Source organism: Felis catus, chromosome A1 (assembly GCF_018350175.1).
Source record: "Felis catus isolate Fca126 chromosome A1, F.catus_Fca126_mat1.0, whole genome shotgun sequence".
Classification (NCBI taxonomy): Eukaryota; Metazoa; Chordata; class Mammalia; order Carnivora; family Felidae; genus Felis; species Felis catus.
Window position 1 is genome coordinate 67392597 of NC_058368.1, and position 16151 is coordinate 67408747.

General features: G+C 43.4%; 1 protein-coding gene across 5 annotated transcripts in view; it reads right to left on the reverse strand.

Annotated features, from left to right (window-relative positions):
• Nucleotides 1-16151, reverse strand: part of DZIP1 (DAZ interacting zinc finger protein 1) — a 55488-nt gene that overhangs the window by 20150 nt on the left and 19187 nt on the right. For all 5 annotated transcript variants that reach the window (XM_023252682.2, XM_023252689.2, XM_023252677.2 and 2 more), the window contains 6 exons: nt 13634-13771; nt 10630-10692; nt 4344-4484; nt 3850-3898; nt 2653-2709; nt 375-431 (listed from right to left, as the gene is read on the reverse strand). In XM_023252682.2, the coding sequence (XP_023108450.2) occupies nt 375-431; nt 2653-2709; nt 3850-3898; nt 4344-4484; nt 10630-10692; nt 13634-13771 (505 nt within the window). The remainder of the gene's footprint in view (nt 1-374; nt 432-2652; nt 2710-3849; nt 3899-4343; nt 4485-10629; nt 10693-13633; nt 13772-16151) is intronic.

Consider the following 16151-nt stretch of genomic DNA (forward strand, 5'->3'; position numbering starts at 1 on the left):
AGTTACAAAAACAGTCACACATGCCCTGTGGCACGTGCTGGTTGGCTGGTCTAGTAGAAAATCACCTTCTTACCCAACACCTACTACTTTCCACCCGAAATCACACATAATCAAAGTACTACTCAAAGTTAAAAATCTCTGCTTGTGAGTCCAACAACACATACAGGTTTTACTTTATGACTTTAGTAGGTATATTCACAGTTTATGATAATATTACATATGAAGGCTGTAGTTTTATTAACTGTTTTGCACTTGCTAAAACGTCTTCTGTTTTGTTTTGCATAATTACCCCCACAGAAGCACTTTTAGTTAATAAGTTCTCTGACTCAGGGCAGAAACTGCACATAAAATGCTGAGACTTGGCTGAAACTTACCGTGTGCCATTGTTAGACTTGATTTAGCATCCAAAGTCTGTGGGGCTGAGGCAGTCACTGAAACAGCACAAACAGAGAAAGCTCACAGGCTCCCGTAACAAAAGCATAAGCATCTCAACTTGATGATAATCAAGCACTCCCCCAATAAGTCAAGATATATACAGATCCTAAGGGACAAATGTTTCAGGTGACAGTCACCAGCTAACCTAAACCAATTCTCTGTAACAGCTTTATTGAAATGCGGTTTGCCCTTTGAAAATACAGAATTCAGTGGTGTTTAGTGAACTCAGAGTTGTACAACCATAACCACTACCTAATGTTAGAACATTTTCATCACACACGCCCAAACATCCATTAGCCACGACTCCCCATTTCTTCCTACCCATGGTCCCTGACAAGCACTGATCTACTTTCCGTCTCTGTGGATTTGCCTCATTTCGGGCATTTCATATAAAATGGACTCAAACATTGTGGTCCTTTGTAAATGGCTTCTTTCACTTAACACCACATTTTCAAAGTTCATCTATGTTGCACATAGCATGTTAGCATCAGCCAATTCCACTGTATGGACTGACCACATTTTATATATCTATTCATTAGATGATGGGCATTTGGGTGTTTCTACTTTTTGGCTGTTGTGAATAATGCTGGTATGAACGTTCATGTACAATAAATCAATTTTAAAAATCCAATCACTGGGCTGGAACACATTGTGAGAAGGCATTAACTCAGTCAAAGCCTTTAGAGAGAAGTCTGATTCAAGTAAGACTAAATGCTCTCTACTTTTAAAATATCGTCAGTCGCGTCAGGCTCTGGGCTGATGGCTCAGAGCCTGGAGCCTGTTTCCGATTCTGTGTCTCCCTCTTTCTCTGCCCCTTCCCCGTTCATGCTCTGTCTCTCTCTGTCCCAAAAATAAATAAACGTTGAAAAAAAATTTAAAATATCGTCAGAAAATTAGATTCCACAGCCTCCCTTCCAGTATTTGACAATTCTTACCTGAGGTTCCTCTCTGGACTATGTATTTGTTAGTTTTCTCTTCCACTAGCTTATTACGATAAATCTTTAATTCTAATCTTACTCTGAAAAATACTGGCCACAAACCTTAGCTTCCTCCATGGGCATACATTTTTGTCTTTACAACGGCCCCTGGTGAAAGTGTTCAACTCCTAGCTGTGTGTAAATTACACACACAGACCCTAGAAACAAGACCCTGAAAACCATTTGCAACTTTCATAATCTAGATCAAGGTTTGCAAAAGTAAAACCCATGGAATATACTGGTCCACAATCTGTCTTTGTAAATAAAGTTTTATTGGAACAAAAGATTGTTCCAATATTGTGCCAAGTACAAAGTATGAACAATAACAATTTAATGCCTTTTAACCTTGTCATCCTTCTACAAAATGCATTTTTTCCATAAGATGTAAGCCCAGTTTTTACCATCCCCTCAACCCCACTCTTGGCACTAACCTGCCCTTCCCTCCTCAGCACTTCTCAACCTCTTCTGCTTGCAGAAGTAACATCGAGAGGCCTCCAGAAGCATTTGAGAAGACTGAGCGGTGAAAACCATTAGCATTTCCCAGTCAATTGTGCCAAATTCGCAAACATGCTCATCACTACTGTCCTGGGCCCATATGAATGGTACCGTCACTCAGTGCCTAGCCTCAGCCTGGCCACTTCCCTGGTATTCTGATCCCTGTTTGCACGCACGTCCTCTCTTGTCCAGGATCACCCTTACTTCCTCCATCCTTACACTTTCCTGAATGGACTAAAAGAATACTAAGAATATTTCAACTGTTTAACTATTATTAGGAAAACAATCTTTCCGTTTCTAAACTCTTCAGATTATGTCTTTGTGGATTATAGCCAAACCCTGATGGTTCCGGAAGACAGACTTGCCAAGCCCTCCTCAAGTGAGTGATTGACGGAACACCAGGTCAAAGCCTGCAGCACTGACCCTCAGCGATGCCAAAATGTGGCGGCCACCCCACACAGTCACATTGTAAACCCACAAGTACAAGCGTGGGAGGGACACAGAGAACAGACCTGACAAATAATAGGTTAGGTATGGCTAACCAAAATCACCACAAAATTACATAGATATTTACAGTCTTGTCTTGGGTTTTAGAACTAGGTCAAAGCCAGGAATCAAAATAGATTATTATATACTCTCCAAACACACTGGTTTTCAAAGAAGAGTCTCTAAAAATAATAAGTCATGTATTGGTTTAGCACTATTAAAGTATCTTTTGAACCCTGAGGCTATTACAGAAACTTACTAGATACAGGTGGGGCAGTTGGCTTAGATTCGAATGTTTGCCAGGTTAAAGGATTCCCTGAAATAAAAAAGTTAATTAATTAATAACAAAAATCACAAGCTATGGGTCATATTTTGCCAGCCCTTATACTAATCTTTTCCCTCAGGAAAAAAAAAATTACCAACATATAGTCACTCATCCAACGGAGTAAAGGTGTTTAACATAAGTCCTTATAAAACTTCTTCCTAAAATTATGGTCAGTCAAATATTTATGCTAAGTAATTATATAGGTATTGCTCACTACCTGGACTCTCACCATTTGAAGAGAAGTTATAGGGGACAATAGCCCTTCCCAAAGCTTTATCTCAAAACAAGAGGGAACCAAGTATGTAGGTCAATGGACCCCCACGACCCCCAGATTCAAGGAGGAAATGTAGCTCATGCACCCATTACCAATCCCCAACCTGTGCTCCTCAAGCAGACAGTATCCCTTTAACAACCTGAGACAAGCAGGAACTTGGATTATTTGAAAGGGGTCCAGACAAAGGTAAGTTTTATGCTTTATCAGGAAACCCTGCACTTCTGGCTCCAGCATCCCTTCTAGACTCGCTCCTGAATGAGACGGGGATTGTCTGTGCCCCAACTGTGCCTAGAATAAATCTTTAATCTCCAACTGCCATGGCTGAGAATGACACAGGAAGCCTCTCCAGTACTTTAGAGAAACTGAGGTTAGGGTCATTAACAATAGTTGTTGCCAGTGTTTAACAGGTGCACTTTATATATGCTCTCCCATGTAATCCTCATAACAAGACTATGATGTAGCTAACTCTTCAACTTTAGAGCTGAGGAAACTGAGGCAGAGACTCACAGAGCCGCACAATGCCAGAGATGAGTGCTAAGCCCAGTCTGTCTCTAGACCTTTTGCTTTTAACTGTAAATTCACCTTATGGCACATCAGTCCAGAGGTATGGTTACTAAGGATGTATTTTGTGCATAACAGTATTCTGATAAAAAGTATATAAGGCCATTCAACAACAGTCTAGGTATTTAAAATTCTTCAACTTTCTGGATCTCAGTAACAGATCGCTAAAATTAAAGTCACCACAGGAGTGTCATCTTAGGGCCTGTCAACCATCGGGACCCCACATTCTTCTGATGACTGGTGCACAGTTAGGGAGGCCCGCCTTGCCTCCAACACTGGGATCCTGGTCCACTCACCTTTGGGTTCACTGACAGTGTTTAATGGTCTACTGGTAAACTCTTTAATCTGCAAAGAAAAACAGTCTTCTAACGATTCATGTTTGAAACCGGATAGGGACATGCTAGATAATGGACAAGATAACTGTACTTAGCAAATTAACTTTTTTCATGAAATCCCCCAAAGACAAAGGACAAATGGACTTTAAAGACATGAAGGAAGTTTTATAGAAGCAGCATTTGGATTGGGCTTCTTCTCAAAGTAATCACGAAAAGAAATTCTTCTCTTCAAATTTATTCTAAATTCCAGTTGAATAAATCTGCTTGCTCTTTACAGGTTTTTGAAAATGCCTTGAAAAAACTATTGGATGTGCTTTTACAAACAACCATATGGAAGCAAATATCCTACCTCCTTTATCTTATCCAACTTACAAATGCTCTAAAATAAAACAAAATGTTCTTAGATAAATTGCGCTACTTAAGGAAAAACAGTGCCAATATACAGCCCCAAATACCTGTTGTCTCTGCGTGATAATCAGTTCATTCTGTTCCTGGAGTCTCTGCCCTAGATCTTCTATCCTTTTCTTGTAGAAAACATTACTTGCATTTAGATCGTCTATCATGGAGGTTCGAAGTTTCTCTATATGTGACAAGAGCTGGAAAAAAAAAAAATCAAGGCATCGGTCTGCAAACTGTATGTGAAATGTCTCCATTCTGCGGTTTGTATGTATACACCCTGTGGCTCTTTGCTGGCCTTAGGTTATCTGTGCACATCAAGTCACTGAATCCATCTCTGGGTACTGTATACCATGGCCTTGGCTATATGAGGGCTTCATCTCCGTTCCTGGGGAGCTTGTGACCCACGACACACAACACTGATAGCGTGAACAGCTGTGTGCACCTGAGCACATCGCATGCAATACCACAGGAATGAGCACTGATAAAGGGTCAGGGCCCCCCCACCCCGCCCCACAGAGTGGCTGCAACCCAATGCGGTCCTGAACCCTCAGGCGTCCACATGTGCCTGGGGTGGAGAGTCCACCTTAATTATTCATATGTCCAATGATCAAGTACCATCTCGGGCCCTCGGCAGGTTCCCAATAAATATTCGCTGAGAAAAGGAAGGTGGAAGGAGGGAGGAGCGTGGGAGGGACACAGAGAACAGAAAGATCCAAAGATTCATAAACAGATTCATCTTCAGAGATTTCATTTCAGGAAATGGAATCATATACTGGACATAAAAACCTTCAGGAAGAATTTGTTTTCAATAATTTAGGGAAAGATTATTAAAGCAATTTCACTACTCATTAAACAGAGGGGAAAAACACATGGGTCCTTGGAGCTAAGGACATTCCAAGCCTACACCCTGGAAATGGAGAAGGTTGTGTAGGCCAAGGAAAGGGGGCCGGTGAGTGTGCCTAGGAGAAATACAAAGAGCGTCTAAAGCAGCATTTCCCAACTTGCTTGGCTTTTTAAATCAGGGGTTGAGGGTGGGATGAATAGACAGAGCACAGAGAATTTTTAGGGCAGTGAAACCATTCTGTATGATGCTATCACAGTGGCTACATGTCATTTGACACTTGTCAAAATCTATAGAAATAGAAAGTGCGATACCAGGAGTAAACCCTAATGTGAACTATGGACTTCGGGTAACGATGATGTGTTAATGTAGGCCCAGCAATTCCAACACCGGTACCACCATGGTGCGGGATGTTGATAACGGGGGAGGCTGTGTGTATAGAGGGGGGAAGGGGTATTTGGGAACGTTCTGTGCTTTCTGCTCAGTGTTGCTGTGAACTTAAAACTGCTCTAAAAAAATCTAGTTACATTTAAAACAACAACAACAAGTTAATGCTCTCTCTCAATACATTGCAGGGTCTTCCCACTGAAGTGCTCTGTGCCCAGAGGAGGTGAGACAAGCACTGGGTTGAACCAAGTGGAAAAGGTTTCCTGAGTGACGATGAAGAAGAACCTTTCGTGTCCTAGCAGATGCCAAGAACCTCCCCCAGGAGAACACTGCCAACAACCTTCCCCACATTTTCTACAGACCATGAGGAGAGTGCCCCAAAGCAGTCTGGGAAATGCTGAGCTGGAAAATAGAAGGAAAAGCCAGTGAAAATGTCCAGGGGTCTGGGTAGGGGTTTCTGATCAACAACATGTAGAGTCCGTCCAGACTCCCAGAAGATGGAGACACAGGACAAGCTAAGGGTTGGCAACATTTTGATATCGGAATTGAGAATGGACTAGAAAAGCCCAGAAAAGAGTCTGCTGAGAGAACAGTCTAAGCAAGGGACAGCCACAGATTATTTCAGAAAGTTGGAGCTCTTGAGCCCATTTCTTGTGACCTCCTACCATTCCAAGTACTATGCTCTTTTCTCTACCAGAACACAGTACTCTGTCCTCCTTTCCTTTTGTTATGTGACCACCATACAACCTCCCAAGCTCTACAGTCTTCTGTCAGGTCAAAAGCGCATGCCATCGTTTATCTGTGACTCCCTTTGAACTCCTACCAATGTTATTTAAAAAAAAAAAAAAACAAAGAGCTGCCAAGAGGCCTAGGTAAAGCAATAAAAAGTTGGCAATCACAACTTCCCTTAAACAGAGAAATACAATATGTGCATTGTAGGAACAGTAGGCAGCAATCATGTGGAATAATTAATAGTTAGGTCTCAGGCAGAGATTACTAAACCTGATTGAATTCTCCCCTCTGTTAGGGTTTAAGAGAAGTTAAGGAAGGAGAAAAGCAGCTTCTGAACAAGCAAAACCAACAGACAATGGAGCAGCGTAGCCTAGCGGCAACACAGACACTCCACACTCCCAATACTTGGGGCAGCTCAGCCGACTCGGAACCAGGGAAGGCCTCTCCTCCCTCCACCAAACCACCAACAGTCCATCTTTCCATCACGCCTCGCAGTGGCCAAGAGTACAACTCTGCAACCTGCACTCTATTCTGGCCGGAGGGCCACCGGAACTCCTGCAACAGTCTGGAGTACAGGAGGCTTTAAAGGAGCAAGGACTAAACATCATCCCCATTCGTAAGGAGGCCTGAATTCTGTCCCTAGATACCAACGCTGTAAGACGTCCTGAAGGACAAGAGTTGAACCTCAAATCATAAGAGCAGTTGTTCAAACCATGGATCCAAAACAGAAACCATCCTAGACTAAATCAGAATCTCACTGAGTGGAGCTGGGCAAGAGTATTTTGGGAAAGAGCCTCTGGTCATGCTGAAGTGCGTCCTGGCTAGGAACTACTACTACCTTAGAGCATCTTGAAGGGAAGCTAGGACATTCTCCCAGAAAAGCAACCGCTCTAAGTTGTCACTGCCTCTTCTCTCAAGCTGGCTCAGTGCCTGAAGCATGACAGGTGAGCAGGGCAACAAGGTAGACCAGCATGGCCTTGAGTTTAAGGGGGCCCGGGTTCATACCAGGGGCCTGTGCTCATACCAACAGATGACTCTTTCAACCCTGCTCTTCTGACCCCTCCAATCAGCATTCCTCCCTCCATAACAAGGTTGAATGATCTCCTTGTTGGCCGACTAGCAACCTTCCACATTCATTCGGCAAATATTTAATGAATGCCAATCACACTTTAGGTTAGTCAACGCTGGGAATACAACAGAGAACCAGATAGACAGAGTCCCTCCCTCGCAGGGTTAGTGATCCGATCAGAGACAGTAAACAAGTGAATAAATAATCTAACTATGTGAAACAGCAATCAGAGTTACACTTGTGACATGATGGGAACCGTAAGGGAGGAGGCTACCTACTTAGATGGTGTCAGATGACTTGTAAGCCAAGGCCAGAGGGGGCTGAATTCTAAATGGTCCTCAGGTTTGTACCCCCAGACTACACGCCCTGCGTAAAACCTTTCTCTTGGTGGAGTTATGAACTGAATGTTTGTGCACCCCTCTGCCCCTCCATTCCTGTGTCGAAGCTCTAATCCCCCACGTGATGTATTAGGAGGTGGGGCCTTTGGGAGGTGATTAGGTTTGGATGAATTAGGGTAGGGTCCTCATGATGGGATTAGTGCTCTTAAGAGAAACCAGAGAGCTTTCTCTTGCTCTCTCCCTGCCCCGTGAAAACACAGCGACAAGGCATCTGCAACAGGGCTCTTACTAGGAACTGAGCCGGCCCCCTGACTGTGCAACTTCTCAGCCTCCAGAACAATGAGAAATAAACGTCCCTTGTTTAAAGCCACCCAGTCTATGGTATTTTGTTATAGCAGCAAGAGCAGACTCGAAGATATGGGCTGGTTGGAGTCTGAGATGTGCTTCTAACCAACACAAGACAGCAAACGTGAAGAGACTTAGCAGATACATTTAAAGCCCCCAGTCTGGGGCGCCTGGGTGGCTCAGCAGGTTAAGCGTCCGACTTTGGGTCAGGCCATGATCGTGAGCATGGCTCATTAGTTTGAGCCCCACGTTGGGCTCTATGCTCACAGCTCAGAGCCTGGAGCTTGCTTTGGATTCTGTGTCTCCCTCTCTCTCTGCCCCTCCTCTGCTCAGGCTCTCTCTGTCTCTCTCTCAAGAATCAACATTAAAACAAATTTTTTTTTTAAGTCCCTAATCTGCTGACTCTGAGTTAATGCAAAGGGAGATTACCCTGCACGGGCCTTAGTCAGGCAAGCGCCTCTCTCCTGCTGGCCTTGAAGAAGTCAACAGCTTGGTAGTGAGCTGTGGAACTAAGGGTCCTGATCCTACTGTTAACCCTAAGGAGCTTCATATTGCCAATAACCTGAACGGGCCTGGAATGACCCTGAGCCCCAGATGAGAAAGCAGCCAAGTCCACGTCCCGAATGCAGCTGTGAGACTCCGAGCACGGGACACCACCAGGCATGTGCTCACGGACACTCGGAGAAGACGAATTGCTGGTAATTTGCTACGAGGCACAGAACACTAATACAGAGGGGAAGGACAGCCACGTGAAGAGCAAATGGAAGGATGTCCTGGAAGCAAAGAGCTTGTGTGAAGAGAAAAAGGCTGGCATGTTCTACAAGTGTCCCGAAGGCGATTGCGGTCAGAAAGCACAGAAAGCACAAGAAAGGTTCGGAGAAAGGATCCGGGATGAGGTGGCAGGTGGTGGCCAGCAGCCAGATGGTCTTGTCTGCTCCTTGGAGAGCACACTGGGAAAAGGGAAGGTTGGAACTGGGAGACCAGTTACAGGGTCCTATTCGAAATGGCGGGGGCTCGGTGGAGGGTAGGAGCAATGGAAATGGACAGAAGAACGTGGATATGAGACATGCGGCAGGCCCTGCTGATACCCCCGCGCTGGGTGCTGAGGGAGACACGGGCTCAAGGCGTGCTCCTGACTGCTCAGACCAGGATGCCACCAAACAACAGAAAACCACATCTGGGGACGAGCCCGAGCACCTCATCTGAGACATACGACACCTGGGAAGCCCGAGGAGATACCAAGTACAAAGCTGGCTATCTCATCCGGAGCTCAGAGGGTAGTTTAGGCTGGAGAAATCAACATGGGCTTTACACCTACACACAGCCACGACCTCACTTTAACAAACTCTCTGCTCAATCCCTAGAGCCCCAGAACTATGAGAAATAAATATCTGTTGTTTGTAAGCCACCCAGTCTACCGTATTTTGTTATAGCAGCCGAGCCGACTAAGACACAGCAGACATAGGGCTACAACGTACATATGAAGTGAAAAGATACATCCAAGTTTTCCTGTCTCAAATAAAAGTACTTTAGATTTTCTGCACCAGTGCAATAATGCTTAAATTTGGGATGTACTCAGTTGAAAGGCAGTATTATAATCAAACTGTTTTCACTAAAATGGAAGAATTGCTCACATTAAATTATCTTTATTTTTTTTTAATTTTTTTAATGTTTATTTATTTTTGAGACGGAGAGAGACAGAGCATGAACAGGGGAGGGGCAGAGAGAGAGGGAGACACAGAATCCGAAACGGGCTCCAGGCTCTGAGCTGTCAGCACAGAGCCCAACGCGGGGCTTGAACTCACGGACCGTGAGATCATGACCTGAGCTGAAGTCGGACACTCAACCGACTGAGCCACCCAGGCGCCCCACATTAAATTATCTTTAATAAAATTAAAGATTATTTAGACTACTGACGTGCAATGTGAAAAAATCAGAAACGATGGGTTCAGCAATAAAGGAATGATTAATAATAACTTACGATACATCTACAAGATCATTCTATAGCCATTAAAAAAATTATGATTTTGAAGAATATTTTTAAAAACACAAGAATACTGGGGAGGCTGGGTGGCTCAGTTGGTTGAGACTTTGGCTCAGGTCATGATTTTATGGTTCATGGGTTTGAGCCCCACATCAGGCTCTGTGCTGACAGTGCAGAGCCTGGAGCCTGTTTCAGACTCTGTGTCTCCCTCTCTCTCTGCCCCTCCTCTGCTCGTTCTCTGTCTCTCTTTCTCTCTCAAAAGCAAATAAACAATTAAAAAAAACACACACACAAGAATGTTAAAAAAACAACAAATCCCCAAAAAGCCAGAAGAAAGTTTACAATCTATTAAGTGAGAAGCGTACACAGTGATAAAACATGATTCAAAATTTGTAAGACCCTAAGTATGGGTTTCAGAACGTACAGAAATGCTACATTTATGGCACAGAAAACAGACCAAAAGAAGTTACAACAAAGTAGTTAGCAGTGGTTATCGTTGGTGTAGAAATTATAAGTAATTTTCATTTCTGTCACACATTTCTCCATAAAATTTGTTAAGTAGACAAACACTACCTTTGCCGTAGAGAAAAAACATATATTCTTTAAAAAAATGACCCACCGACAGACCCTGGCTTCTTAGTCTTACCCGACCCTTCTCTTTCTTGTGTTCTTGGTGAAGAGCTTGAACTCGGGCGGTCCACTTGCTTTCCTATGACACAGTAAAACAACAATAATTTATGTGCAATAAAATTGACTCAAAATGGAAGCTTCCTTTGTAGTGAGTACCTCTGGAACCCAACTACCTACTTGGTAAAATTTTAGCAAGCATTTTTTAGATTATAGACGCTCAAAAGTGTCTAAATACATTTGCACGTGGTTATCATCTTAAACTCTAAGGCAGGGGTCAGCAAACATTTTCTCTTAAGGGACTAATAGTAAATATTTTAGGCTCTGGGGCCAAAGGACTCAGTCACCACTACCAGCAGTAGGAGAATATCCACTAGATAATACATAAATGGGTGGGCATAGCTGTGTTCCAATAAAATTTTGTTTTCAAAAATAGGTGCTAGTTTGGCAGTCGAAGGAGCTAAAAGGAAACACCAGGGTTTCTTTTTTTTTTTTTTTTTTAATGTTTATTTATTTATCTTTAAGAGAGAGAGAGTGCAAGATGGGGAGGGGCAGAGAAAGTGGGAGGGAGACAGAGAATCCGAAGTTGGCTCTGTGCTATCAGCACAAAGCCCAATGCAGGGCTTGAACCCACGAACTGTGAGATCATGACCTGAGCCGAAGTCAGGTACTCAACCGACTGAGTCTCCCAGGTGCCCCAAGAACACGAAGGCTTCTGAGGCCTTGGGTTCTGACCTGACAACACAGCTCACAGGAAGGAAACAAAAGAATTTTAGGTGGGACTTTGGGATTCATAATTGCTCCTTCAATTCCTGAGCCCACCTCACAGGGAGCAACTGTCAACAGTTCAATACAAGACACAATTCGCGGTCCCCTACCACATGCCAGGGGCCTCGCTGGGCTGTCGTGGCCAGCTGGGCGAGGACTGAGGGACACACTCTGCCTTGAATAGGAGGAAAGTGGACCTAACAATAGACAGCCCCCCCATAATGTGCATGTGAGCGACCTTCTCAGGACCTTTGCTTGAGGGAACTACCCAGATGCAATAGCCCAAAGGTCCAGGACAACTCTCTAGAAGAGGTGCTGCCCATCTGAAGAATTAAGCCGCAGGTCCTGAAAACTGAGAGGTGTGTGACAAAGAAAGCCACAAGGGCAAAAGCAGAACCACAGAATGCTGTCTCCTGGGACCCATGAGCCGTTTGGTGCAGCTGGGAGCGTTGAGGTAAAGCCGAGAACAGTGTGGGATACCACAGGGTCCAGATCCTCAGGGACTCTGGCTGCTGGTTAAGGATTCCAGACTTGGCTCTGTGAAGAATGGGGAGCCGTGGGAGGATAAGACAGGACAGTGACATGGCCAGCCTGGCTGCACAGTGGAAGGCCAATGGCCGGGGAGAGAGGCAAGACGTGAGCAGCAACATAAGAAACAGTGGCAGTGGTCTGTATTCCAAAAATACACTTACTTTTTAAAATGATATGTATATATTTTTTAATATAATTTATTGTCAAGTTGGCTAACACACGGTGTGTATGGTGTACTCCTGGTTGGGGAGGTAGATTCTCGTGGTTCATCGCTTACATACAACACCCAGTGCTCATCCCAACCAGTGCTCTCCTCAATGCCCATCACCCATTTTCTCCTCTCCCCCATCAACCCTCAGTTTGTTCTCTATATTTAATAGTCTCTTATGGTTTGCCTCCCTCTCTGTTTGTAACTATTTTTTTCCCCTTCCCTTCCCCTATGGTCTTCTGTTAAGTTTCTCAAGTTCCACACATGAGTGAAAACATATATCTGTCTTTCTCTGACTGACTTATTTCACTTAGCATAATGCCCTCCACTTCTATCCATGTTGCTGCCAATGGCCAGATTTCATTCTTTATTATTGCCAAGTAGTATTCCATTGTATATATAAACCACATCTCTATCCATTCATCAGTTGATGGACATTTGGGCTCTTTCCATAATTTGGCTATTGTTGAAAGCGCTGCTATAAACATTGGGGTACACAAGCCCTTATGCATCAGCACTCCTGTATCCTTTGGATAAATTCCTAGTAGTGCTATTGCTGGGTCGTAGGGCAGTTCTATTTTTAATTTTTTGAGGAACCTCCACACTGTTTTCCAGAGCAGCTGCACCAGTTTGCGTTCCCACCAACAATGCAAGAGAGTTCCGTTTCTCCACATCCTCACCAGCATCTGTTGTTTCCTGAATTGTTAATTTTAGCCACTCTGACTGGTATGAGGTGGTATCTCAATGTGGTTTTGATTTGTATTTCCCTGATGATAAGTGATGTTTAGCATCTTTTCATGTGTCTGTTGGCCATCTGGATGTCTTCTTTGGAGAAGTGTCTATTCACGTGTTTTGCCCATTTCTTCACTGGATTATTTGTTTGTCGGGTGTTGAGTTTGGTAAATTCTTTATAGTTTTTGGATACTAATCCTTTATCCAATATGTCATTTGCAAATATTTTTTTCAACAAAATCCTAACTTCATAAACTTTAATCTCCATTTGTTTCCTGGTAAAAAGCAATGTTCCCCTAAACCAGGAGGGCGGAAATTGCCAGAATGACAACTGTGCTGATTATGGACGCCACTTTCCACATGACTGTAATTAGGTTTCATAAATGAAGAAGACCATCAGTACAGCAATGCAGCCAGATATTTCAGCTCTAAAAGTAAAGTTAGTGCTTCATTATGCCTTTCTAGGCCTTTTGACAGCAGGGACCTACCTCTGAAATACGAAAAATAAACTCTAAGGTAATCCCACACAATTCAAGTTGATACTGTGTTAGTCAAAAATGAAACAGTTTTGCCAACCAGTCTATATCTGCATCTGTTAGTCAATCAACAAGCATCTAATGAACGGCTATGATTAATTATATGTGTATTAGGAGACAAGAAGAAAAGAACTAGCTTCATGGTCACGGGAAGAGACAAACCCTTTTTTTGTAGGAAATGCTTGCTGTAAACTGCTTCAGGAAGAAAAATCAGGCCCCGGCTGCAGTTACTGGCCACTGGCACATACCTGACTATCAAGAAGTTGCATCACATTCTGGAAATCCTGGGGATACTGAGGACGTTCTTCTTTAAACTCACGTGCGTCTTTTAACGTGCCAATATTGGACTTGATCTGCATGTTGGACTTCTGGATTTCTGACAATTGCTATGAAAGAAGATAAATGCAAACTCACTGGTGCAGATGTTTATACTTTCAAAAGACTGAACACAAATAAAATTGGGGAACATGTAGCCACTTTTATTTTCCTTTAATTTTTTTTAATGTTTATTTATTATTTTTTTTCAGACAGAGAGAGAGAGAGAGAGAGAGAGCAGGGGCAGAGGAGGGGCAGAGAGAGGGAGACACAGAATCTGAAGCAGGCTCCAGACTCCACATTGTCAGCACAGAGCCTGACGTGGGGCTCGAACTCAAGGACTGTGAGATCATGATCTGAGCCGAAGTCGGATGCTTAACTGACTGAGCCACCCAGGCGCCCCAACATGCAGCCACGTTTAAATCCGACTATCCTTACCAGATGCTTGTTGTGCTTTCTCCTTCTCCCACCTACTGGTTTTCCGGTTTTCTTTCTGCTGCTCTCCAGTTTTTCCAACAGCATATGTACGGGGTGATTGCAACAGAAAGGACAACCTAACTCTCTAATCTTATACAATGGGTCTTAAAATTTCTGATGGGCGCACAACAGTGTCCAGGAACAGAAGAACTGCGTGCAGCTGATTCTCATGATTATTTCTTTTTATTTTTTTACTTATTTGTATTCCTAATATAAATACAATTTTTTAATGTTTATTTATTTACTTATTTATTTATTTTGAGAGAGGCGGTGAAGGCGGGGGGGGGGGGGCATGTGCAGGGGAGAGGCAGAGAGAGAGAGGGAGATAGAGAATCCCAAGCAGGCTCCGCCCTGTCAGCATGGAGCTCGATGCGGGGCTCGAACTCATGCACTGTGAGATCATAACCTGAGCCGAAACCAAGAGTCAGATGCTTGACTGACTGAGCCAGCCAGGTGCCCAGGTTCTCATGACAATTGAGTGGTGAGGCCACCATCATCCTGCAACTGTATCCGTGAACCCATGAGGGACAACATGTTTTAATTTTACCTATTGCTTGTTATGTTATTCCTAAAGTTAGCAGCGGTAAAAAACCCTCAGAAAAATCACAGAAGGTAATACGTTAACCGAAGAAACAAAAGGGTGGGGAGCATCGCTCCCCTGCTTAAATCTGGGCTGAACACAGCCACTTCTTTTCAAAGAGTACAGTGTGAAATTGGTGGAGGCTGACTTCTCAGCAGAGAAACTTGACCGACACAACCTGAGCCGGGTGATCAAGGTCAACACCAACAACCATTAATCATGAAGAGAGTATTAGCCTTGAGATGATGTGATGAAAACTGTAACTTTATCACTGAGGGTTTCATCCCCCAAACCCGTAAGCCCAGTCTAACCAAGAGAAGACTCCTGGGTGAATTCCAGTAGAGGGGCGTCCTACTGACAGGTAAGGTACTCCTCAAAATTGTCCAGGTCACTGAAAACAAGTCAGAGAAAATGTCTCAGACAAGCTAAGGAGGTGTGACAACTAAATATCATGTGGTATCCTGGAGAGGACCCTGGAGCAGAAAAGTGACGTTAGGTAAAAGCTAAAGAAGTGGAACCACAGTATGGAGTTTAATTAATACTAATATATCAGTATTGGCTCATCAACCATAACAAATGTACCAGACTAAGTTGTCAGTAAGATGGAAAACTGTACAGGGTAGGAGAGGGGGGTGTTACATGAAATCTTCTGTACTGGATGCTCAATTTTTCTGTAAGCTTAACTATTCTAAAAAATGAAGTCTATTATAAATAATAATTTTAGGGGCACTTGGATGGCTCAGTCAGTTAAGCATCCAACTCCTGGTTTCCACTCAGTTCATGATCTCTCAGTTCATGAGTTTGAGCCCTGTGTCGGGCTCTGGGCTGGCAGTACGGAGCCCGCTTGGGATTCTCTCTCTCTGCCCCTCCCCCACTCACACTGTTTCTGTCCCTCTCAAAATACATAAATAAACTTAAAAAATAATAATAATTTTAAAAACCATCTATAGCTAAAAATGGGTAAACAACCCACATGTTGTCAACTGATGAACAGACAAATGAAATACGATATTCATGGTTGTTGGCGAGGATGTGGAGAAAGAGGATCTCTTTTGCATTGTTGGTGGGAATGCAAGCTGGTGCAGCCACTCTGGAAAACAGTATGGAGGTTCCTCAAAAAACCAAAAATAGAACTCCCTTATGACCCAGCAATTGCACTACTAGGCATCTATCCATGGGATACAGGTGTGCTGTTTCGAAGGGACACATGCACCCCAATGTTTACAGCAGCACTATCAACAATAGTCAAAGTATGGAAAGAGCCCAAATGTCCATCAATGGATGAATGGATAAAGAAAATGTGGTGTGTATATATATATATAATATATATATATATATATATATATAATATATATATATATATATAATATATATATATATATAATATATATATA